At 40.1% G+C, this 25055-nt stretch overlaps 1 protein-coding gene across 2 annotated transcripts in view; it reads right to left on the bottom strand.

Annotated features, from left to right (window-relative positions):
- HSD17B4 (hydroxysteroid 17-beta dehydrogenase 4) overlaps positions 1 to 25055 on the bottom strand; it is a 98111-nt gene that overhangs the window by 8509 nt on the left and 64547 nt on the right. For both annotated transcript variants that reach the window (XM_082724147.1, XM_082724148.1), the window contains exons 18-23: positions 18191 to 18260; positions 17496 to 17602; positions 16340 to 16426; positions 13656 to 13742; positions 11900 to 12038; positions 2559 to 2686 (exon numbers count right to left, since the gene is read on the bottom strand). In XM_082724147.1, coding sequence (XP_082580273.1) covers positions 2559 to 2686; positions 11900 to 12038; positions 13656 to 13742; positions 16340 to 16426; positions 17496 to 17602; positions 18191 to 18260 — 618 coding nt within the window. The remainder of the gene's footprint in view (positions 1 to 2558; positions 2687 to 11899; positions 12039 to 13655; positions 13743 to 16339; positions 16427 to 17495; positions 17603 to 18190; positions 18261 to 25055) is intronic.

The following is a 25055-nucleotide window of genomic DNA, read 5'->3' as shown; positions in this document are numbered from 1 at the left end:
TTTTTTGATTTTAACTTGGTTAGATTTTAGTTCTTTTATTTCTCCAGAAAGGGCTTTTATAGCTCCTGAGCGGGTTTCTCTAATATCTTCCATGCGTTTTTCGAACCTGGCTAGAACCTTGAGAATCGTCATTCTGAACTCTGGTTCTGACATATTACCCATGTCTGTATTGATTAGGTCCCTAGCCTTCGGTACTGCCTCTTGTTCTTTTTTTTTGTGGTGAATTTTTCTTCCTTGTCCTTTTGTCCAAATAAGAGTATATGAAGGGGCAATTAAAATACTAAAAGGGTGGCAAAGACCCCAGGAAAATACGCTTTAACCAAATCAGAAGAGAACCCAAATCGTGGGCGGGAGAAAGGGGATAAAAAGAGGTTCAGGAAAAGAAAAAGAAAAAGAAACAAGTAACAAAAGAAAACGAATAAAGAAAAAATATAAAAAGAAATATATATAAGATAAACTAGTTTAAAAACGTTAAAAAATAAAAGGGTAAAAGTTAAAAAAAATTTAGCAGAAGGAGAAAAAACAATTGAGGAAAAAAAATACCTAAATTAACTGCAAGACTAAAAAATCATGGGGAGAAAGCCATGAGTTCATGCTTTGCTTGCTCCTCCTCTGGATTTCCACTGCTCTCCTTGGTATTGAACCTGCACTCCTTGGTAGGTGAACTTGGTCCTGACTGGATATCTTGTTGATCTTCTGGGGGAGGGGCCTGTTGTAGTGATTCTCAAGTGTCTTTGCCCCACACGGAACTGCACCGCCCTTACCAGGGGCTGGGCTAAGTAATCTGCTCGGGTTTGCTTTTGGGAGTTTTTGTTCCCTGAGCGCTTTCCGTAGAGTTCCGGAGACGGGAATGTAAAGGGCAGCCTCCCAATCTCCGGCCCGGAGGAGCCAGATGCTCAGGGCCCCACTCCTCAGTGCACCCTCAGAGAATAGCGCCCAATTACTTGTGTCTCCCTGGCCTCTGGCCGTCCAAGCTCACCGAGCCTGCGACCAGTTCAAGGTAACCCCGAGCTGAGAGCTCACTCTTTGGCTCTGTCTCTGTAGCCGGCTTCCCCGTTCTAATACCTGCAAGCTCTGCGACACTCAGACTCCCCCGATCCTTCTGTGACCCTGCAGTACCTGAGGCCACGCTGACCCCGCGTGGGCTTCACCCCAGTTTAGCCTCTGGAGCGATGACCCTCAGTGAAACAGACTTTTAAAAGTCCTGATTTTGTGCCCCGTTACTCTGCCGCTTGCCGGGAGCCGGCCCCTCCCCACCGCGGTCTATCTTCCCGTCGCTTTGGATTCACTTCTCTGCCAGTCCTACCTTTCAGAAAGTGATTTATTTTCTGTTTCTAGAATTGCTGTTCTTCTTCTCTTTGATCTACCATTGGATTTTTAGGTATTTGCAATCTTTAGATAAGCTATCTAGCTGATCTCCTGCTAGCTGAAGTAGTCTCAGCCTGCTACTTCTCCACCATCTTGGTGCTGAATGCATTTCTGAGAAGGAATCAACTAAGGCCACGAGTCGCCCAGCACTGTACTGAGCTCTTCATATATATTATCAGACTAAATTATAACTGGCCTTTGGGATCATTACAATTATTGTATTAACTTTACCAATGAGAAAATCGAGATTGAGAGAGGAAGTGACAGAACTTAGATCCAAACTCAGAACTACCTGATGTCAAAGATGCTACTCTATTACTTGACAGTTCTCTTTAAATTAGTCCTTTTCTCCAGGAAAACTATACTTTCTCATATATTCAGTGGCTCTATTCCCTATAAACGTTGCACAGCTGTCTTCAAACAAGCTTTCCTTGTTAGGGAAGTCACTGGTATTCCATAGTTTGGGTTGGGATTATAAACAACTTCTTTTTCAGTGATACCTTCTAGTTAGGTTCGCTGCTGTGTGAAAGCAATTTTTTAGTAATTATGGAGCACTGGCTCAAAGTCCTTCGTTCTAAGAATCGGTAGTTGATTCTCTCAGGATTTCTAGCTTAAATGAGAGTTTGATCAAAGTAACATTCTAATTATTACAACAGTTTCTTTAATTTTGTGTGTTTGTGGACTGGCCAAACACTTCAGAACAATATTCACTAAAAATGGTCAGAGAGGGTGCTCCTGTCCTTGTCATTATTTTTCACAGAAAAGCCTCTATGTGTCTGCACTTAAGTAGGACACTGGCTCTTACTGGTCTATCCTTCTATTTTCAGTTTTCAGTGATGATTGTTAAGACAAGTTCTTAATCTTCTACATCAGGAATGAATTTCAAATTTTATGAAATATCTACTAATAATACGGTTTTTCACCTTTGAACTAATGATAGAATATATTTAAAGGTGTAGGTGTGAGTTTTATATGGTACTACTCCATGCTGAAGAAGAAACTCAGTTTTAAAGGGGGTTATATGGAACTCTGCTAATACATATCATCTGTCAACCCCGATATTGAGACTCTCTGAGTCTCCTTCACAGCAACAAGGAACTTGTCTTCTAGGTCAGCATCTGGGAGCCAGTTAAAAACTGCAATAGTCCAACAGGATGCAATGATGACGACCGGGCATGTTGGGACATTACCTTCTGGGGATCCAGCTTGCCCAGGACCACTTCCATGAAATCTTCATCTGAAAGGGTGAAGGTTGCATCAGCTGAGCCTTTGGCCGGGCCTTGGTACACTTTTCCAGACCCACCTTTGAGGTCAATAGCTGTCAAAAGTAGGAAGAGAGCAATGTCTATTTTTTTCTGCACAACATGAGAGTAAAATAAACCAACCAAAATGTGAACATTTTTACAGTTTCCAAGTTCATGTGGTGCTTTCTACATTATACATTATATGTCATTTAGAAAAATTTAGAAAATCCTTTATTTTTCAAGATGGCTTTTTATAAATAAGTTGTTCAAAACAGTCAAATCAAGGGCACCTGGCTGGCTCAGTTGGAAGAGCATTTGACTCTTGATCTCAGGGTCGTGAATTCAAGCCCCATGTTGGGTGCAGAAATTACTTAAAAATAAAACCCCTTAAAAATAGACCAATAGTGGGGTACCTGGGTGGCTCAGTGGGTTAAGCCGCTGCCTTCGGCTCAGGTCATGATCTCAGGGTCCTGGGATCGAGTCCCACATCAGGCTCTCTGCTCAGCAGGGAGCCTGCTTCCTCCTCTCTCTGACTGCCTCTCTGTCTATTTGTGATCTCTGTCTGTCAAATAAATAAATAAATAAATCTTTAAAAAAAAAATAGACCAATAGTTTCATCTCAGTGAAGAAGTTTATACAACAGACATTTTAAATGTTAATTAACATAGAATAACATAAGGAAGTTAAGTGACTAAGGCCTTTAGATTCAAATACAGACACTCTAGTTAACAAAAGAAGAAAGCTCAATTTCGTTTTATTTAATTAACTTATTTTGAGAGAAAGCATGCGAGCAGGGGGAGGGGCTGAGGAAAGGGGGTGAGGAAGAGAGAAAACTCGATGCTCCACAAGGTTCAATCTCACCACCCTGAGATCATGACTTAGCCGAAATCTAGAGTCAGACACTCAACTGACTGAGCTGACCACCCAGGCACCGCAGAAAGCTGAATTTTAAAACAGGTGCATATTGGCTGGGTTGAAGGAAGGGAACACACACACTCTAGTCACCTCTCAAATACGTGCCTTCATCAAACGTTCTGTCATGGATAGCAAGACACTCAAAACAGATTCGTAAGAATGTTTTAACAGTTTGTTGCACTTACAATTTATAAAATATTTATTGCCCTCATTGTTGCAAATAAGCATTAAAATTAGTTTCTTTTCCCTTAATTGTTTCTGACAGAAGTGTTCAGTGTCCCAGAAACAGGCTGAGTAACTGGGAAAGCGATGGACAATCACATTCAAGGCTCTCTCTTAGAGAGCTGGATGCCCAAGCTACATGTTAGAAAGTTCTGTCTCCCATGTGACAGACACCAGTCATCCAGTCCTCTGTTGTCAGTCTCCAGAAGGCGCTCTCTCTTGCTATAGCAAAGAAGCTACCATCGCATCGCTGCCCCTGAGAGTGTGGAGAGAACTCCCAGGTGAGGGCCACAGAGAAGCGGCACATTTGTAAGGAAACCCCTCACTGCTTAACTACATGCTGCTTAACTGAGACTTGCTCCAGAGAGAAAACTAAATCACACCAACTCTCTGAGAGAAGAGGATTTTGCCAACTAAGGTAAAACAGTAGTAACCTGGTGGTAATGGTTACATGGGGAAGGAGAGGGGGAACTTTTTGCTGGGTACGCTTCATTCACTCACTTCACTGTGAGTTTCTACCCGGGGAGTCCGACCGTACGCCAGGTACTGAGTCAGGCGCCCAGAGCAAAGGCTCTGTTCTTATTGGCACTTACCTGGTAGACACATCTTTTCACATAATGCTTGTAGAGTTGAAAAGGAAGAGAGAAAAAGGGAGGGAGGGAGTCAGGAAGGCTGGAGAAGGAAAGGGAAGGAAGAAAAGCCTGTAAACTCTAAAAAGCAAACCTCTGGTGTTCAACAGACAACCTTCAAGATTTTAATTCTTCACAGTAAGTCTGAAGTCCACAAGACCTGCTCAGGCATGAAGGGAGACCGCACACATCTTAACGCTCATGTGTGCGAGTGACTCTCTGAGCGGACGGATGGGGGCTCGTCGCCGTCCACCCGCCCTCTTGCTCCCCCTGCTTCCACGTGCAGCTTTCCAGCCCTGACTCTTGCAGAGGAGTAAAAGTCTTCTGTGGAAAGCTGGTAACGAGGGCTGATGACAGAAACGGGGCTAGGAAAGGGAAGGTTCTTAGCAAGGACACAGGCAATCGGGATAGAGGAGTGGAACTGCCAATTCCACAGTAGCTCAGGTCATGGTCTACAACATGGCACGTATGGGAGCCTCAACACCCACCACTACCTTGACTTTACAGCCAATGGGAAGGTCATGGCTGATCTTACTGAAATGAAGAAACAGAGAGCATGTATTTTCTCCTACTGGTAGAAATGATTTTAAAAGCTTTATGAATGACAGTAGCTCTGTATTTATATAATCATTCAGGCTCTTAAAGAGTCCATTAAAATTTCAGTCATACTTTACAACACTTAATGAAGGAGAGATGTCAGATGAGAACAGGGCATCTGGAAATTTAGGGATCTTGGATACTCTTGGGATGTATGTACCTTAGAAATCACAAAGGGATACCACAGCAGAAAGCAGTTACTTTTATTGATGCCTCCTTCATTTAAGATGACAAATTCTTTGATGGAACAAGAATGTTTTGTGTTTGTATCCCCTATACTTCCTTGAATAGAGAGTACTTAGAAACTATTTGTTAATGGATGATTAGGAAAGCACAAAGCAGCAGCACTTCTCTTAAGAAAGAAAAAACAGTTAACAACAACAAAAGGAAAACTTAAGTCAAATACAGATATTTCTTTTAAATCACACCATGAAGGACATGACACTTTGGTGCCATTTCTGACAAAAACTCAAGCTCAATCTAATAATCATGAGGAAATATCTAATAAATACAAACTGTGCAGCATTCTATAAAATATTTGAGCTCTACTCTTCACAAATCCCCCCCACCCCCATAAAAAGGCAGACTGAGGAACTCATCCAGATTAACAAGCTAACAAGACCTAATAATGAAATGTATTATCTGATCCCAAACTGGATCCCAGGTAGTTCTTTCTTTTTCTTTCTCCATTTCTATTATTATTTTTATTATTATTACTATTAGTATTCTTTGACTATAAAGGACATTAATGGGACAACTGGTAAAATAATAAGGTCTGTTGATTAAATAATACTGTATCAATGTTACTTTCCTGATATTGATAATGGTTTTATGCAGTCAAGGGGTAAGCTGTGACAGGGGAAGCAGTCACCACTGCTGCTAAGGGAATGGAGCCAAAGCAGATGTCACTTCAACACACATGTCCCCATTCCTGACTGGACACCGTATTTCTTTCCAAAGGTCACCTTTCAAGTCTTTTCTGCAAACACATGAAATTCTTTTGAATCCCAATGCAAAACGTGGAACCAGCATCCTTAAGATTTGGTTTCTATCACAGTTGAGACACCCTAAAAGGTGAATTGGTTTGATGGCTAGAAGAGCCATAAGTACTAACCCAGGAGCTAAGAATAGGTTCTAATGACCAACAAGTCCTCCAGGATGAATGTATTCTGCTCCTAAAAGAACACCAGTTGCTGAATCTCCCACATTCCAGCCAATCTCCAAGATTCAAAACAAATGACCTCTAACATTTAAAGAACATCTTCATCCAATATTGTCACATAATGCATAATGGATGCCTGGGTCTGGTCCGAACATGTAGACTTGGCTCTACACCATTAATGTCAGTATGTATTTTGTAAACCCAAATAACCTCATTACTCAACTAGCTACAGAAAGCAATACTGCATTATATGTCTACACCTTGCTATATAAACGCCAATTCCAACTGTGTTCCTATAATGGAAAAGACTACAAATACATGAAAAGAAACTCAGTTTCCGTGAGGGGGAAAAACCGCCAAATCGTTCAATACCAACCAGCTTAAACCTATCATCTTAAGGAAAATGGAACATATTTTTACTCAGCAGCACTGTGTCATTACTACACAAAAATCAATCTGTCTCCATCAAAAGCTAGTGTTCTTAAAGCTACTTTACAGCCCTTGGATACAATCGAACAACAAACAGATTCTTACTTGGACTAAAGTTAAAAGAAATTGCATATTTACGATCCGCGGGCCACATTCTAAGATGCTCACTTTATTTAGAGACAAATGCAAATGCTGGAGCCATAAGCTGAGAGCAGATACTTGTGCAGGATCACTAGGGATTTCCCTCCATTTTCTTCCTGCAGACCACAGAGCACAGCAGCAAAGCTAACACTCTGAGTTCCAACCACCATTTCCTTGAGCATGGTTTCCAAGTCTGTACTGGCTGACGTCTCTCCCACATTCCAGGCCCACCGTTCCTACCTATTCCTACCGCCTAGTCCAGATCTCAGTTGGCTACGGGTAAGCACGAGCACCGGGCTTATCCCCTGCTCCCTGAATGGTCTCCTCGCCCATGTTTCACACATCTGGCAATGGAGTCAACAACTCCAGCCCCAAAGGCTCTTCCTTCCATTTCATCTGCAATGCAACAAACCTTGTTTCTTCAACTTCTATATTCAAACTTCCCTGCACACCTGCCTCTAAGAGTTATTCCCACAGACAAAAAAAAAGAAAAAGCCTATCTTTTCATATCTGTAATCTGCAACCTAACAGAGAACTTAGCACATCGTAAACATAAACGCTCAATTATTACTTGAATGATCCAATCCTCCCATTCTGTGAAAGCCGGCAGCACCTTTTCCATGTCTCTTATCTATTCTGTTCAGAATTATTTATACATATGAATAGGTTCGGATTCCTTATTTGGATTCCTTCAGGCCAGATGTGTTTTAGAATTCAGAATTTTTCAGATTTCAGGAAGGAAATATGGTGTATAAAACGTGTTTTACATAGTATGGAAAAGCTCCGATGATGCAACACTCTATAAACAAATACAGGATTTCTGTACTCAATTCCTTCCCTGGGTGAGAGATAAGACAGTTGTTTACACCACTGAAGTTCCAGCCAGGCTTTGCTATCAGTGAGTTGGGGAAAAAAAAAAATAGAAACAAAAACCACCTTTCCATGTTTAGACTTTTTGGTTTCTGGAGCTGCTGAAGGAAGCAGGTGTATTTAAATTTTAAGGAGCGGGCTACATAAAGCCTCTGATTCTTTACCTTCTTTATGCTTTCTTGTCATCCTTCATTTCCTTTGAATTTTAACTGCTGCTCAGAACAGAATGGGATCCAGACAGTTTATCAGAACAACTTTTCGCTGGCTTTAGAAATTAATAGTAATAAATATTTACAAGCTACACTGTATACTTATAAAAGGTTTTAGTGGTATCACACTGTTCCTGAATGTTTCACTCATATTAAATAGACAATATCTACACAACACATTATTGTTTTAAGAGAGGGAAAGGCACTAATTTCAGCCCTTTTTCTAAAAAAAAAAAGCTTTCCATCTAAGGCTACACATTCTACATGGCTTTTAGCACTTATACAAAATACATGCAAAGAGGTTACTGTGTTGTAGACTATACTAGAAGATAGCAATAAAAAAAATTAATCTGCAGGGCACCTGGGTGGCTCAGTGGGTTAAGCCGCTGCCTTCGGCTCAGGGTCCTGGGATCGAGTCCCACATCGGGCTCTCTGCTCAGCAGGGAGCCTGCTTCCGCCTCTCTCTCTGCCTGCCTCTCTGCCTACTTGTGATCTCTCTCTGTCAAATACATAAATAAAATCTTTTAAAAAAAAATTAACCTGTAGCTCTTTCTCAGGCTGAAACCCAAGGTCAAATAGGAGGAGACATATTATTATAAATGATCATAACACAGTAAGATAACCGTAACAAGCAACAAACTGTTCAAAGGAAATTCGGGGATTTATTTCTCTAGCTGATGTCCATCTGCACCTTTGCAACCTAATCAAAAAATCCCTAGTAAAGTAAAAAGCCAAAGGATAACCTTTATTCTTTTTCTTTTTTTTTAAGATTTTATCTATTAATTCGACAGAGAGAGAGCACAAGCAGGGGGAGAGGCAGAGGGAGAAGCTGAGCAAGCAGCCCAACACCGGACTGGATCCCAGGACCCTGAGATCATGACCCGAGCAGAAAGCAGATGGTTAACCAGCTGAGACACCCAGGCGCCCAGGATAACCTTTATTCAAAAGGGTAAAATACTGAAGACATAGCATCTTTGAAAAAGGTGTTCAAACACAGCAAGGCTTTCAATTACATCTTAGAGTAATAAAAAAAAAGACATAACAAGATCATTTGTCCTTGATATTATTATATTGTTACATGTTATAATATTATTATTTTATATATTATTATTTAGTAATTATATATTATACATCATATAATAATATAATTTTAATAATGAAATAAGGAAAATATGCTTCTATCTTAATTTCTATCTATGTAAAGAAGCACTATGTGTGGACCATAATGTTTTATACTTGGTAAACAAAACATTGTCTCCAGAGGTAGAATAAGGAGGTGCAGTGACCATTCCAAGATATGGCTCCCTCCCCCTAAGTTCTCACCAAGACCCTGCTTCTGGCTTCTTCTTAGGCAGACCCAGGGCCTGCACCTCTCTGCTATGTGCTCGTAGCCTGCAAGAAAGGAAAGGACAGGCTCTCCAGCCTGTCTCCAGTCATCTCTGCCCAATGAGGCAGAGGCCACACTGGCCTTCACCCTCCTGCTCCTGCGTAACCAGGCACAACAGGCCTCAGGGGGCCCAAATTAGGACTCCTCCTCCACAGCCCAAACTAACCCTGACCCAGCATGGACACCACAACTCACCTAATTCTCCCTAGACCAACACTAATTTGGTTGTAAAAGACACTCCTTGGGGCACCTAGATGGTGCAGTCGGTTAAGCGCAGAACTCTTGGCTTTTGCTCAGGTCATGATCTCAGGATCATTGGACCTAGCCCCATGTGGGGCTCCATGCTCAGCAGGGAGTCTGCTTGGGACTCTCTGTCACCCTCTGCCCCTCCCTGCCATTCTAAAATAAATTAATTAATTAAAAAGGAAAAAAAAAAAAGACTCTCCTTACTCTCCCCGCCCTCAAACCACATGCTGCTCCATAGATTTGGCGGTGGTGGTGTGTGGATGGCACGGTGGGGGACAGAAGGCAAAACGGGCACAGTCCAAGATCTGTGGTTAAAACGCATCTCCTAGGCCACTAAGCCAAAAGTCCTTGATTCTGAGATTCGCACAGTCACCTGTGCAACTTCAGGGACACCCAGGCCCAGCCAAAGTGAGCTGAGGAGCTTCAGCCTAGTCTCTGCAACCAGTTCTGGCCCAGCAAGACATGAATCAAGCTGAGACAACTAAGAGCAATTTAAAATACAAAATATTTAGGGGCTCCTGGGTGGCTTAGTCGGTTGAGTACCCGACTCTTGATTTCAGCTCAGGTCATGATCTCAGGGTTCTGGGATCAAGCCCCACCTCTGGCTCCTCACCTGGCAGGAATCTGCTTGAGGATTTCTCTCTCTTCCCCCTTCCCCGGCTTGCACACGTGTGCTTTCTATCTCTCTCAAATAAACAAATAAATCCATAAAATACAAAATATTTGGTACTGAAGTGTTGAACAAAATATTTCTAAAACTGTTCATGAAAAAAAAAATGCTATCTATTCCCTAAATCAAAGCACTCAATCATCAATTTCATGTCATTAAGCAACAAGATGAAAAGATGCCAACACGGAGTTGTTCTCTAAGATGCCATAAGCCCAGAAGCCTGGACAGCTGCTACTGCTGCCATCAGTGACACAAAGCCTGGGAGAAAACAACAGCCCAAACTGAAAACAGTTATAACACCAGTGAGAACCAAGTAACTGACAGGCAGATGACCAAAGGGAACAGTGAACCCTTTCAGAGAAAGCTTTCAGATCCCACATGACCATGAGCTTCAATAACCAAGGTGGTACAGAAGAGATGTAAGCCAAGCCAAAGCCACCAGACAGGTTAATAATAAGTAGTTATTAACAGGATATTGATGTTCCCATTTCTCCAGTGGAAATGTGAAGAAAAACCCTTCTAAGTTAACTGAAGGTCACTTGTAAAGGGAAACACATTTTCTAACTCTGCCTCCAAGGAAAGTGTCACCGAGATAAGGGGGAAAATCTGAGTTAGCTACCAACACTAAACTGGAGATCACTCTCTTTGCCATGAGGGAATCACACGAACGCTGTGTCAATCCCTACAGGGCTCTCTGGTCGCCACCTGTGATAGACACACAGTTCCAGCACCTTCTCACTCTTAGAGATGTCATTCCTCTCCTCAACCAATAGCTTCAAAAAGCCTGTGCTTTATATTTGTCCCTCAACTTCTACGTTCATCCCTAGGGAAAAAGTTGACTTCCATCGTGGAAAGACAGAAAGATAGTTTAAAAAAAAGAAGAAGAAAGAAAGGCACATGATAACACTTGCACACAGCGCTAGTCTATGAAATTCCTGAGAAAAAAAATTAGACGCTTTGAGATTGGGGGATTAAATTCCTATTAATGTTTCTGCCTTACCACCCCCACCATTTTTTGAGTTAACTTCCTAGAAGCATAGTGTCTCCAGAAAAACAAACATCAGGATGTGAGTAGTGGGTAGTGGAATTAGATCATTATTTTCTTCTTCATACTTTTAACTATCCAATTTCAGGTCATCAACACACAGTGCTTAACAGAAACCACAATTGTCAATTAGAAAGAAGGTGGTTAACATTGATCGAGAATCAGTTTAACAAAACCTCAAAATGTTTTTCTAGGAATATGTAACAAACAGAAGACTATTTCAAAAAGTTTCAGTCGATTGAAAGATGTATTTTAATTTTCTGCTCTAAGTGAGCATTTATAGTGATCATTAGTTGTAGTGGGGAGTAAAACACGTGAATTTCCAAGGCACTTGAAAAGGCAGTCTTAAATAGCAATCTGGTAATCAAGGTGATAATGAAAATTATTAATATTTTGGGATAAAGAAAACAATTTTGAGAGCATCAAAGTACAATGACTTAAAACTATGTCGTCTGACCTGATGAATTTGCTTTCTGTGAAAGGGACGTTTAAAAATTAAAGATGCACAGAGCTATCTACCATGAACGTTTCTAAGTACAAATTTCAGGTATTACAATAAAATCTTTAAAAGAGGTATTCTCATTTTAATGGATTCTTTTACATCCCTGAAATGCACCGTCTTCTGAGTACCCTGAAACCTGGTATTTCACATGAAGGCAGGGTTGACCCACCTTCAAAGAGACAGGCTTTCTGATAAGAAGGATACCCTCTCTCTGTTTCCTAAGAGCAACCTCAGAACAGTGTAAAGTCAGGGACAGGACTTACTCCACTTGGCTGCCGTGTGTCCACCTTTAGTGATATGCCACTCGAATACGGCATTGACCTTCTTCGCCACCTCATGCCCGATATCCTTAAGGCGGCGACCTATCTCCTCAAAGACCAGAGTACTCTGGAGCTCCTCGCCCTAGCAAAAAGAAAAAATTTAACTTGAAAAGTTTTGTAAAAATGACTCAAGGGGAAAAAATGGTTACAAAATGTGTATGTGCAATAAAGTGATTTTTTTTAAATCTGCATTAAAATAAGGCAAACTCATTTTTTTCACACCAGGCTCCTTTCACTCTTCCCTTATGTTTATTGATGTCATCCACGACCTCAGTCTTAGTGAGAGGATTTTACTTTCATCAGCATTCAGAAATAATATTTTAGAAGTACCCTAGGAGCTAGACAACCTGTGTCCTAACTAACTTGAGAAGGAAGATACTAAACAAATCAATCAACCTCTGTGATCTCATTTCTTTCTTTGTAAAATGGGATTAAGTGCAGCCTGCAACTCCTTGTAGCTCTAACACTTAAGTTTTTGATCTTAGATTCTTCTTAAAAGGGATCTTAATATTCAGGCTTTAGGTGATGATGTAGCTTACAACAGAAAATTAAAGATCATGTGTCTGAGAACCTCAGTATTACAAGGTTACTATTCTGAAGATCAAGAATATAAACATTTGTATTAAAAGCCTCTGTTAAGAAAGAGTAACATAAATGTTTTAATAAATAATACAAGCTATTACTTTTATATTTGCATACACAGATTTACACAAATCTTTAAATCAAGCAAAGGTACAGGGATATTTAACTTTTCCTCTATTTTTCTCCAGAATATTGTTAGTTTAAGATTCCTCATTAAATGACCGGGACGCCTGCGTGGCTCAGTCAGTCAAGCATCTGCCTTCAGCTCAGATCATGATCCCAGGGTCCTGGGATAGAGTCCCACTTTGGGATCCCTGCTCAGTGGCGAGCTTGCTTCTTCCTCTGCCCCTAACGCTGCCTGTGCACATGCTTTCTCTCTCTGACAAATAAATAAAATCTTTAAAAATTAAAAAAAAAATATTTCTCATTAAACGACGGTTTCAGTTACTCTAAAACTAGAAAAATCAATTATATTCTCTTCAAAGGCACCTCAGTATCTTCCTTAAAAAAAGCTAAAGAGGGGCACCTGGGTGGCTCAGTGGGTTAAAGCCTCTGCCTTCAGCTCAGGTCATGACCCGGGGTCCTGGGATCAAGCCCCACATTGGGCTCTCTGCTCAGCAGGGAGCCTGCTTCCTCCTTTCTCTCTGCCTGCCTCTCTGCCTACTTGTGATCTCTGTCAGTCAAATAAATAAATAAATAAAATTTTTTAAAAAAAGTTAAAGAAATTCCTAAACTGTCAAATACTCCTTTTACTTGAAGCAGCTTTAGATCAACGTCCTTCAAGAATTAAAAATCTTTCAAAGCTCTTACTTGTCAAAAGCAGCCTGAACATTCTAAAAGTAATCTTAGAGACCGGGATGGCTCAGTTGTTAAGCATGTGCCTTTGGCTCAGGCCATGCTCCCAGGGTCCTGGGATCGAGCCCTGCAGCCGGGCTCCCTGCTCAGCGGGAAGCCTGCTTCTCCCTCTACCACTCCCCCTGCTTGCATTCCCTCTCTTGCTGTCTCTCTCTCTGTCAAATAAATAAAATCTTTAAAAATAAATAAAATAAAATAAAAGTAATCTTAACTGAAACTCATCAATCAGGAAATGACTTGGCTACCAGTTTCTACAACCCACCTCAGAGGGTGTCTTCGCTAAAGTATCAGATTTTGGCAAAAGATCCACATACGCATTTGAAATGACGATGTCTCCAGTTTCTTGGACCTTAAAAGAGATGTAAGAGGGAAAAAAACCAATTCACTCTGATGATTCCAACGAAAACACAGTATCGTTGCAAAACAGTATGCAGTCATTTAAAAGAAAACAGCAATCTTTCATCATCATCATAAGAAAATAAGAATCCAAATTAAATCATGTTTATAAATTAAATGTCAAGATGAACAAACACGAAGGCTTGCTGTTTTAATACAACTGTTATTAACCCTAACTGTCGAATCCACTGGCACCCTTTTAAAAAATACCTATGACCAGGTCCCATCTCCCAAATTCTAATTTAAATGACCTGGGGCAAATCCTTGGCATTGGTATTTGGGGAAATTACTTTTTAAACCTAAGTGTGTCTCATGGGGAGCTAGGGCGAGGAGTGTTGAATTCTAGTAAGTAGTACAATGCATGGCAGAGTACCCACATGACACAGTGATGCTCGAAGTGCATTTGTTCTATTCAGAGAGAATAAAGTCCGCCGGAACGGACCACAGTAATCCTTTTTAAGCAATAACTCTAGCTCTTCTTTCAAGTGGGAAGGGCACACAGCATAAACTAAATGCTTAAATAGACTTTCATCAAAACACTCATGAAAGGAACTCAAATTCGAATCCCTCATCCTTCATCTAAAATTATTCCAACGGCTACTCTTTCATAAAATTACGGTGTTGCTACCAATGGGCAGGACTGGGTCTAAAAATGAAGGAAGCATTTATAAAAACGGATTTTTAACAACTGAGATCATGCTCCCTTGACCACTTGCCATCGTACTTCAGAAGAAAGATCTTTCAAACAATTTGTTCATTTTATCTCTAATTATATACAGTGCAAAGCATGGAAAGAGCCAATGTATGAACACAATACACTTTAGTAAATTCCTTTCCTGTAACCAAGCCAAGCATGTCATTGTGGAACATTAGTTTAAAATGTTTCTTAAAATACAACATGAAGGAAGGAGGAAGGAAGGAAAGAAGGATTCCTACATAAAACAGGAAAGAACACCTCTGATCACTGGGAGGGAAAGGTGAATACAGAGAAAAAATAGGAAGAAATGCTTCGAATTTATCAAAATGGCAAGAAGGAATTCTATTTAGATATTAAATTCTTTCTCAGCCCTTTAGTCTGTATCCATGGAGATTATTTCTATGCTGTTCATTCCTGCAACTGAGGAAAATAAAAACCTGTAATGTGGTCATGGACCTTACCACTTATAGATTTCATTACCTTACTCAAAAAATAAAGCTTACTCAAAATAATTAGAAAATAGGAAGGCTCCAGAAGAGGTGGCACAAACATTAACCACAAGAGGATTTCAGAGAAAAGGCCACTTGTGAATCTGTGGGGGCAGGCAAAGGGGAGTGAGCCATAAGAGGCTGCCTCTAAGGGCAAGGGAGAGCTTGAAAAGAAGCCGAGAAGACAGGAGGCCCCGGGAAATGAAGGGTATACACAAATTCAGCAGGAATGGGACACTGCAAGCCGCAGGAAATCATGAGGAGTAAGGCAGCCACAAAGAGCTGAGTTCTGCAAAAAGAAACTGCGATACAGTAAGAAGAACAAGGGTCTGAGAGTGGGGCTTTGAGCCAGGAAGACCTGGGTGTGTCTCCCAGTTAGACCACTTTCTGTGTGATCGTGAGCAAGTATTTAGATTTTCTTTTAGTGAATGGAGAGTTCTTGGGCATATCAGAAATAACGGTATAGCCTACTCAGAGTATTTAATAGCTATTATTATTATTCATGGCAGTGTCTATACTGCTCAACACACATCATCTGATTTTTAACAAGTACAGAATGATGGGCCAAAAAAGTTCCAGTCTGGTCAACCATGTTAACAACAATTATCTTTAAAAAGCTTACCCAAAAAGGGGGAATTGCCTGTCCTTTAGTATTTTACTGGAACACTGCTAATAGCCTCACCCAAACACCACCTAGCTCTTTATAGGGAGGCATACTTATTTTTTGTCTTGTCACCTGCTCTTAATTAGGCCCAATCTCTGTGACAAAAGGTGTTAATTTCTGAATTTTGTTGTGATCTAGATGCACATGATTTCTGTCCAGTAGAAAACCTAACCATTAAGGGTATGGTTTTACTTTTTCTGTAGGACATTAATTAGTCATGCCTCTAACTCAGCAAGATTATTTGAGAGCAGCTCCTGTTGGACCAGGCAAACACTGCTGCTCTAATTCTCTTGTAAACCAGCTTTATCATCTTGCCAGTTCCCTCATTAAGCAATTAAACAGAGTTCTGTCGAATTTTCATTCTACATCCGTGTGAGATATTTAATATTCTGAAGATTATATTTTGACAACAGTTTGATTGACTGGCTGAGCCAAAAAGACAGCATTGGTTGGGTTTTCCAAATAGCTGTGCCACTCCTACCTACAGGCACCATCGTAGTAAGAAAGTAAAACAAAATAGAAGAGAAGGTACATAGGCATCTTATTTTCAATTAAAAGTTACCACTGATTAAAAAAAAACCTTCTAGGTTTTTCATCATACCCACAGCACTTGTGGAAAGAATGCTAGAGCACAGACCAAGGTTCCGGGGGGTGGGGAAACTAGTAACAAAACAAGAAACCTCTAACAGCATGACTCATACCTTGGTTTGGAAATGGATTCTGTTTCCTTCCTTCCACATCTCAGTTTGTAGAGTCTGTCCTGGATACACTGGTTTTGCAAAACGAACCTTAAAAAGAAATGAGTTCGGGGGTTACACGAGTTTCAGAATGAAACCTTCCTGTTTGTGGGGAAAGAAATTCAGATGGACGTTAGAGAACATAGAAGGAAGAAAAGAGAGGTTTAAATACATTTCAGTTCATAACGGAACACAAATAGAAGTATAATTAAAATTAGACAATGGATACAGTTTGTATTAAGCTAGTTTACCTTCCAAAATAAAGAGTCCATAAATAGTCTTTAATCTTAACGAAGAAACAGAAGCATCATCATGAGGAGGGTGATACAGGTACCCCCAGAACAAGGTAAAGATGGGGTCCACAGTGGTACCCCGTGAGCCTGGGGAGTGAGATCTGGGGGGCGTGCAGGACAAATGAACACTTCTATCTCCTCACTTTCTATACCACTGTATTTGTTCTGTGAACATTGGACTGCATAATCATACAGGTAGTTAAAACAAAATGAAAAGCATGAAAATAACCAGTGTTCTTACAGGCAGCATATCAGAAAATGCATTTTCACTGCTGCATGGAGCACAAATCGATAAAAGCTTCTGGAGCTCCCTGTCTTAAACTTTGTTTTCAGTGTCTGCCTTTTGGTGTACACCTCTGCAAAGGTACTGTGTGCAGAGCTAGGGGGGTTTTGGTAATTTATAAAGGATGAAAATGTGCAAATCAGTAAGCAGCCATCAAGCTGACATAGGTGTACGTTTATGAGAGTTCTAACACAGTCACTTAACATTCTTCATTAAGTTAGGGCAAATTACACAACAGTGAAAAAAAACTTTTTAAGATAAATCTCAAGTTTCTATTAATGCATATAGGCTGACATGTGTATGCTGCTGAGATTACAACTGCATACGGTATCCCTCACAGTGCAAGCGTGAGAGATATTTGCAGCTACAATAGGAACACGTGCTGACTGCCAAGTCAGTGAAATAAAAGAAACGTATATAGTTTCAGTACACTACCTATATTAAATAGTCACTAAAACTCCTTTTCTTTTCTAAAAATAAAGAATGAACTCAAGTTCAAATTACACAATAATAATAAAAAAATTACACAATAATACAGATATACCTTAATTGCCTTGAATCTCGACACATCATTATCTGCAAACTGCTTTAAAACATGCCTGGCAGAAAATCCAAATGTACATAATCCATGTAATATGGGCTTGTCAAAACCTAAATAAAAGAGAATTCGGTTAGACAGAGGCACTTTCCTGTTTAAAAGCCAAGGATAGTTAATTCAGGATTTCAAACAGCACTCACATGAATTATACTATCTATTTTAAGCAAGGTGGAAAAGAGTTTGTAAAAAATACTTCCGGGGTGAAACTATGAAATAAACAAACTGAGAAGAAATAAGAAAAGACCGCATGTTGGAGAGGTGGGAACAAAAAGAACTGTTCTGTTTAGCTGGGGCTGTAACCTTGAACTCCTGCACACTGGTTTCAGTACCAGACCATCCTTCCTCACCTCTCAGTCCCTTGCTCTCTCCTCCAACGTCCTTGCCTGTCAGGGTAACTCAGACACGCACCCACATGATCCCACTGAAACCCTGAGCTCACTTCCATCCTCCACCATCCGAATTATGAACTCCAAGCATACCCTCCTCTGAACACTACATCCTGCCCTTCCCGATGTTAGGCATAAATGTGTTAGGAGAGGCCTATTTTTAAGATATTACTCAAACTAGCTCTCCTAAGTAGCAATGTATCTCAGATGATGGAGCTAGTGGGTTCTCATGGGTATGTACCATGAGCAACTCACCTGCAAAAGCAGCGAAGTTAGGATCAATGTGTAAGGGATTCCAGTCGCCGCTGAGGCGGTACAAAGCAGCCTGTGGAGAAGAAATTATAAAAGTAACAAGCTATTCTCAGTAACTAGTTTCTAAGAACATATTAAAAGAAAAACAGGATATATGGTCGGTTATTATATAAGAAACGTATTCTAATTGAAGCTCTGATTTTAAAAAAATAACATTTCTAACACAGAAAGAGGAGCTATAAATCAAATACATTTTGAAACACCTGCCACTGAAACCAGGTGGAGAGGAGGGAACCTGCCGGATAATGGGAAGGGGAGCAATGAACTACATCTGGGTCAGGAGCAAGTCACGGAAACGACTCTGTCAATCTACTCTCATTAAAACACTAGGAAGATAAGGTACATATTTACAGCCTCTTCTAACCAAGCAAAATTTAGGCCAACTTTCTTAATGGGGTACTTTGAACTGAAGCCTGTAAACCAATACTAGACACATAAATATCAAAGACGACCACCGAGGGACGCCTGGGTGGCTCAGTGGGTTAAAGCCTCTGCCTTAGGCTCAGGTTGTGATCCCAGAGTCCTGGGATCGAGCCCCGCATCAGGCTCTCTGCTAGGTGGGGAGCCTGCTTCCTCCTCGCTCAATCTCAATATCAATCTCTCTCTCTCTGCCTGCTTCTCTGCTAACCTGCGAACTCTTTCTGCCAAATAAATAGATAAAATCTTTAAAAAAAAAAAAAAAAAAAAAGATGACCGCCGACTTTCACCATCCCGGTACCCCAAATCCCAAGCATGAGCTCAGCCTTTAAGAAAACAGATGGAAAGGTTGCCAGGGAGATGAAATTTCTGCTTAGTCCAGATTTTCCTGTCACTTCTTCACTTTGATGAGGTAGGATGAGCAGAAAGATACAGAAAACAATAGGGAAAAAGGTGCCATAGCTCCCAGCATTTAACTTGTTTATTGTTCAAGCCAGAGAGTACTTTTCAGTACTGATGGGGAGAGACTCGACAAACAGCCAACAGTAAGTATTCCAAGTATCTCTATGGGATCTGCCTCAGTATGCCTGCCCTTTCCCATCGGTTGCTACCTCAGACTTTTCAAGTCTACTGAAATGCTGCACAAAGACTCATCATGCCAGCATATATGACTTTCTTAATTACCAGATTCTTATTATTTTTAATTATTGATTATTCTTTTTTAATACATTTCATTTCTAGAAAACATTTTCCATAATGTACAGGAAAATGCCATTTCTTTTTAAATATGCTTTGTACAGTTTTAATAAGTTCTTTCGCTTCTCCATCACTCCATGTCATAGTTCTATAAATGATTCATTTTCTCAATGGTTCAACATTGTTCCCTTTATATGACCTTCTAAAACTAACTAAATACAAATCAACAATTATCGTAGTGTAAGATATCATATAGTATAGTTGCAAGATTCTGTGTAATATGTTAGCGGATTAAGTGAATATTTTTAAAAAGCATTTGGCAAACAACAAAACATTATGCAAATATGCAGGACTGTGTTGCATAGAAATGAAAACAAAGATTCATTTCAGAACCTGAAGAGCAAGCTATCAAACATGATGGACCACGGGCTTTGACACCACACAGACCTGGGTTCACATCCGGCTCTGCCATTAATGGGCACATTTCCTTAAACACCCTGAGCCTCAATTTCCTCATTTAAAAAATTGAGAGGCAATACACCTCTTACAAAGCATTATCATTGATAAATATTTATACCTCAACAAATGTGAGCTATTATTATTATTTTAAAAGGCATTAACAACAGTATGTGGGCTGAAAGAAAGCCAGGCTCAAAGTAGGTGAATAAATGCTTTATTCGTTGTCTTACCGAGGACTCCACCCTTTCTGAAAGAAGCAGTCTTTCAGATTGCTCTGAAGAACTGTCCCAAAGCTTGTCAGCTACAGGGGATCATATATACAAAAGGAAAAGGAACACGTGCTTGCCAGCATTTCTCTGAACACTTGCATGTCACAAGGTATAATTTGTTACAAATGTAAAAATTAAGGTTTTCTGATTTCTAAGCAGATACGAGAAAGATGACTGTGGTCATCTTAATATATGACGTTTCTATAGATCTGAATGCGTAAAAATACTGCTTGCATGTCTCAGTTTAACTAGTTTTCTAGTTCCTCCTTTTTATTTCTCCTTTATTTCTCCTTGAGGTTACCTGAGATGGTCACAGGAGGCTGACATCAGTCACCTATGGCAGTGTTTGTGTACAAGGATATGACAACCAAGTTTTAAGATTAGTATCAGTATTCTTACCCCACAGATATCCTTCCTATAAACGAATAACAACTAATTCTCCTAAAGAAATCCTATTAAAGGAATATGAAAATTTTCATATTATTTCAATGATAGTACTGCTTTCTATAGATGGCAGAGAAAGCAAAGATAGAACAGAGCCATCATGAGACCATGACTAAAGTCAAGGGACTGGATGTTTTACTAAATTCAATCATAAATGCCAAATAACCATTTTCCAAATAATAAGGAACATTGTCAAGGCTTACATTCTGAATTTTTGGACACTCATATTTCAACTTTCAGAAGGAAAGCTGAAATCTTGTTTTATGTTTCATCTCTGTCTAGATACAAAAATCACTAAAACTCACAAACACACACATACATACGCAACTAAGAGAAACAGCTATAAACAGCCTTACTTGTATATTATATGTGAGTGGGAGGATCCTCAACATACCAGTAAATTCATTCTTAATTTTATTTTTAAAAACTGTATCATGAAGCTAAACTAAATGCTAAATCAAAAGGCTCAGAAATGTGTACTTGTCAAATCCACACACACTCCAAAAGAGCATACAGATCACCGCGAAGAACAAATAAAACTGCACAGATCCCAAGACTACGGACAGTGTAACCGAAGACAGAGAACACTGTGAACTTCAAACTGCTGTAAACAGAAAAATAAGCACCAATTTCCAGCAGAGCTACCCTCTGAGCATCCTCTCAAGGCTACTAGAGAGAGCAGTGGGGGAAACCAGGGGAGCACAGAAGCAGTATGGAAGAGAGGAGAGGAAAAGAAAGAAAAATCACTTCTAGAAAGTCCCCCTTGAGGAAAAAAAAAGGTACTGAGGAGAATCCTGAAAGATGAGAGCACTGACTACAAAGAAAAGAATTAGAAGTGCATCGGCCTCCAAATGGCAGTCCAGAAAGGCAACATTTCTGGGGGAGAAGAGGATAAAACAAAGAAGTCCCCTTTCAAGACTGGATAATGTAGGGGAAAAGCAGCAAGACAGGAAATTTAAGATAAAGAGAACTAGAAAAATTTTATTAGTAAAACAGCTCCTGACACTGTCCCATTCCAAAAAGCCATCTCTCAAAGAAAACACACTCTGCCACATTGACAGAAGCAGGAGATCCTGAATTCCTTAACAAGATCATCTCATAAACTATCACAAACTACCAGTCTTACCATAAATTGCAAAGAGGGAAGCAGCGCCCATCTGTAGGAAGCTACTATATGACTAAAAGAGGAAGTAAGAACCAAAACATTACAATAAATGAAATCTCCCCAAACAAAACAACTACTAAACAGAATAAAACTCTAACACAACATTCAAGCATTTGGGGATATGAAACAAACACCATGAATCTAAAACTCAAAAGCCAAGAATATCAAATGGACAAAAAACATGAAGGAATGAAATAAGACAGAATTAAACTCAGGAAAGAAAGGGAAGGGGGGAATTCTATGAGTAATGAAGACTAAATTATAAGATGTGTACAGGCTCCTGGGTGGCTCGGTCAGTTAAAAATCTGACTTTTTGATTTTGGCTCAGGTCATGACGTCAGGGAGCCCGCATGGGCCTCCACCTTCAGTGGAGAGTCTGCTTGAGATTCTCTCTCTCCCCCTCTGACTCTGCCCTCACCCCGCCTCAAGTAAATACAATATTTTAAAAAATTATAAGATGCTTCAAGGAAAACATATTCAAATCAAAATTTAATAAGGGGCATAAAAGAAAGGGAGGCAAAGAACCAAGAGAATAGAAATGAGACCAAGAGAGAAGTAAGAAAGGCAGAGACAAGTGGCTAAAAGAAGACAGAATAAGATCCAACACACATAAAATTAAAGTAATTAAAGAAGAAAAACAAAATAATGAATGAGAACTACTATTTAAAATTATGATCCTAGAAAACTTGCTGAAAAGAAAAGAAGATGTAAATATACCTATTCAAAAGACCTACCAGCGGCATGGGGAAATTGACCAGGAATAGGCAACAATGAGACACAGCACAGTTAAACTATTAGGCTTTAAAGATAAAGAAAAATAGCAGCACCTGGGTAGTTCCATCAGCTGATTTTAGGTCATGATCTCGGGATCATGAGATGGAGCACTACATCGGACTATGCACTGAGCATGGAGCTTGCTTGGGATTCCCTCTCCCTCCACCCTCCCCCAGTGCCTGCACACTCACTAGCTCTCTCAAAAAATAAAAAAAGAAAAGAAAAGAAAAATATCCTAAGGGCTTCAAGGATAAAGACCAAGTAACTTAGAGAAAGATAATTAGCCTGGCATCAAAATTGTCAAAAGCCACATATGAGAGCAAAGTAACAATGGAACACCATCTCTGAGAAACTCAAGACTTCATATCCTTAAGACCTCATATCCAACCAAGTTGTTCTTCAAGAATCTAAGGTATAGAAAAACAGTTTTAAATACACAGGAGCCAAAGGAACACAATACATGTGAGCCCTTCTTGGGGAACCTTCCACAGCAGGAGCTTTATCCACATGGAGGTGACAGGGCAACACTTAGCAAAAGGAATGATATACTCATTTGCAAATCTAAGACTAAAACAAAGATGGGGACAACAGCAGAAGAAGAATATATACCTGTTAAATGTTCTGAAAGGGTAAAATTAATGCAGCTCAAAAAATGGGGAAAAGGGAGAAGAGAAACAATAAAATAAAAGAGGCTCTTTAACTGTAATACAGGAAACAGGCAGAAAACAAAAGACAACAATAAAAACTGGAAAACCATAGAGTAATAAGCAAGAAAATGAGGCACAAAGGGTATATAAAAAGGTGTGTACCAAAGAGAAAGTTTATGACTTCCACTTGTGGCCATGACAAAATATCCCTTCTATTGTCAAAAACTAGGAAAAAAGGGGACGCCTGGGTGGCTCAGTTGGTTAAGCAGCTGCCTTCGGCTCAGGTCATGATCCCAGCGTCCTGGGATTGAGTCCCACATCGGCTCCTTGCTTGGCAGGGAGCCTGCTTCTCCCTCTGCCTGCGCTCTCTCTCATTCTGACAAATAAATAAATCTTAAAAAAAAACTAAGAAAAAGAAAAAATTTTATGTGGGGGAGGGATGCATTGTTCTTCGACGTTGCAGAGCGATGACTTGATAGATTGTCTTGTGTCTTGATAGAAGAGACAGCTCTTTGCTGGACAACACTTTCCAGACTGCAGGGCAAAGAAGGAGAGCCAAGCAGAGCAAAACAATCTCAACAAGTTAAAGAGAAAAAGATCAGAGCTCTGGGAGACTGTGCAGCTGGAATGTGACTGCAAGGGAGAGGGGAAAGCTACACAGAAGAGAGTGCCAGAAATCTGAAGAGAGGTTGGTTCCCTTGAGGACCATAGAGAAAGGCCCTGGAAGATGAGCCATCACATGAAGCAAGAGCCCTTGTGGGGTTTAGAGGCACTCCAGGCAGAAGTCAGCATGAAGACCTAAACTTATGGAAGACCTTCAACCTCCTGGCCCGGCCACCATAGAACAGCTACATGAGTGAAGGAAGAAGGAATACCCAGGCAACACACAGGATCATAAAAAGAAAAAAAAAAAAAAAAAAGGTGCTACTTATAATACACCTGGTAATTTAATAAAAAATAATTTAATGCACCATATAACCAATATACCCAAGACTAACTTTATGTAATAATGCTAGTGGGTAATGTTAGAATAGTGGTATAAAATATGTATCTGGGGAAAATAGGTATTTGTTTTCATTCTCCCTGGCTGTAAAGCCTGACATCTAATATCTATTTATTCTTCGTCTTTCTAGATTACTAAGGAAGCATTTTCTACTTAATAATTATGAAAAGCTACAAAGGACACCTGGTAATGTCATACCAGTTTAAAGATGAAGAAATGATCCTAAAGACACAATAGACTGTTCCAGAAGTGATATGGGAAGAGCTAAAGATACGGTTGCCAGTTTCCTTAGTGACCAAAAAATTACTGATTTAATGTACACACCCAGCACAGATTTGAAGCTATAATGACATAATCTCTTCCATAATTACTTCCACTTCTCCTTCCCTCCTGCCCAACCACAACCACCTCCCACTACTGTCTCATGTGGTCACTCCCATTCTCACCCCTCGTACAGCCTCACACTCTCCTCCTCTCTTATAGTTAGCTCTTGTTACTTATCCCCGGCCCAGCAAACTGCAAGCCCTACATCTCTCTGGTGAGAGAGAAGAGCTACACCATGGTAGCCCAGCTAAGTGCCAGCTTTCCTAACAGAACCTTCCGAACATCATTTCCTAATGAGTATCGCTTCTCGGAATGTCTACAGCACTTACACACCAATTCAAAGCCCATGTTCAATCATTCATTGCTTGCAACAGGTGCCCTAGTTATTCCAACATTTACATCCTGAGTATCCAAGTGTCCTTTCATCTCCTTGACCACCGATCCCATTTCTTGCACTTGATCTGGCTCCAATGGCACCAATTCGGTTTAAAACAGCCCTAAATCCCTTTAAGTTTATGCAAAGTTTTATGAAAAATGGTTTTTAAAGAAACAATGTGGCTTTCATCGTATTCTCAAATGACCACAAGAGACAAAATGCTGTCAAATAATG

This window comes from Mustela nivalis, assembly GCF_964662115.1.
Source record: "Mustela nivalis genome assembly, chromosome: 3".
NCBI lineage: Eukaryota > Metazoa > Chordata > Mammalia > Carnivora > Mustelidae > Mustela > Mustela nivalis.
The sequence above is the reverse complement of the archived record's forward strand: the minus strand, read 5'-3'. Positions and strand labels throughout refer to the sequence as shown.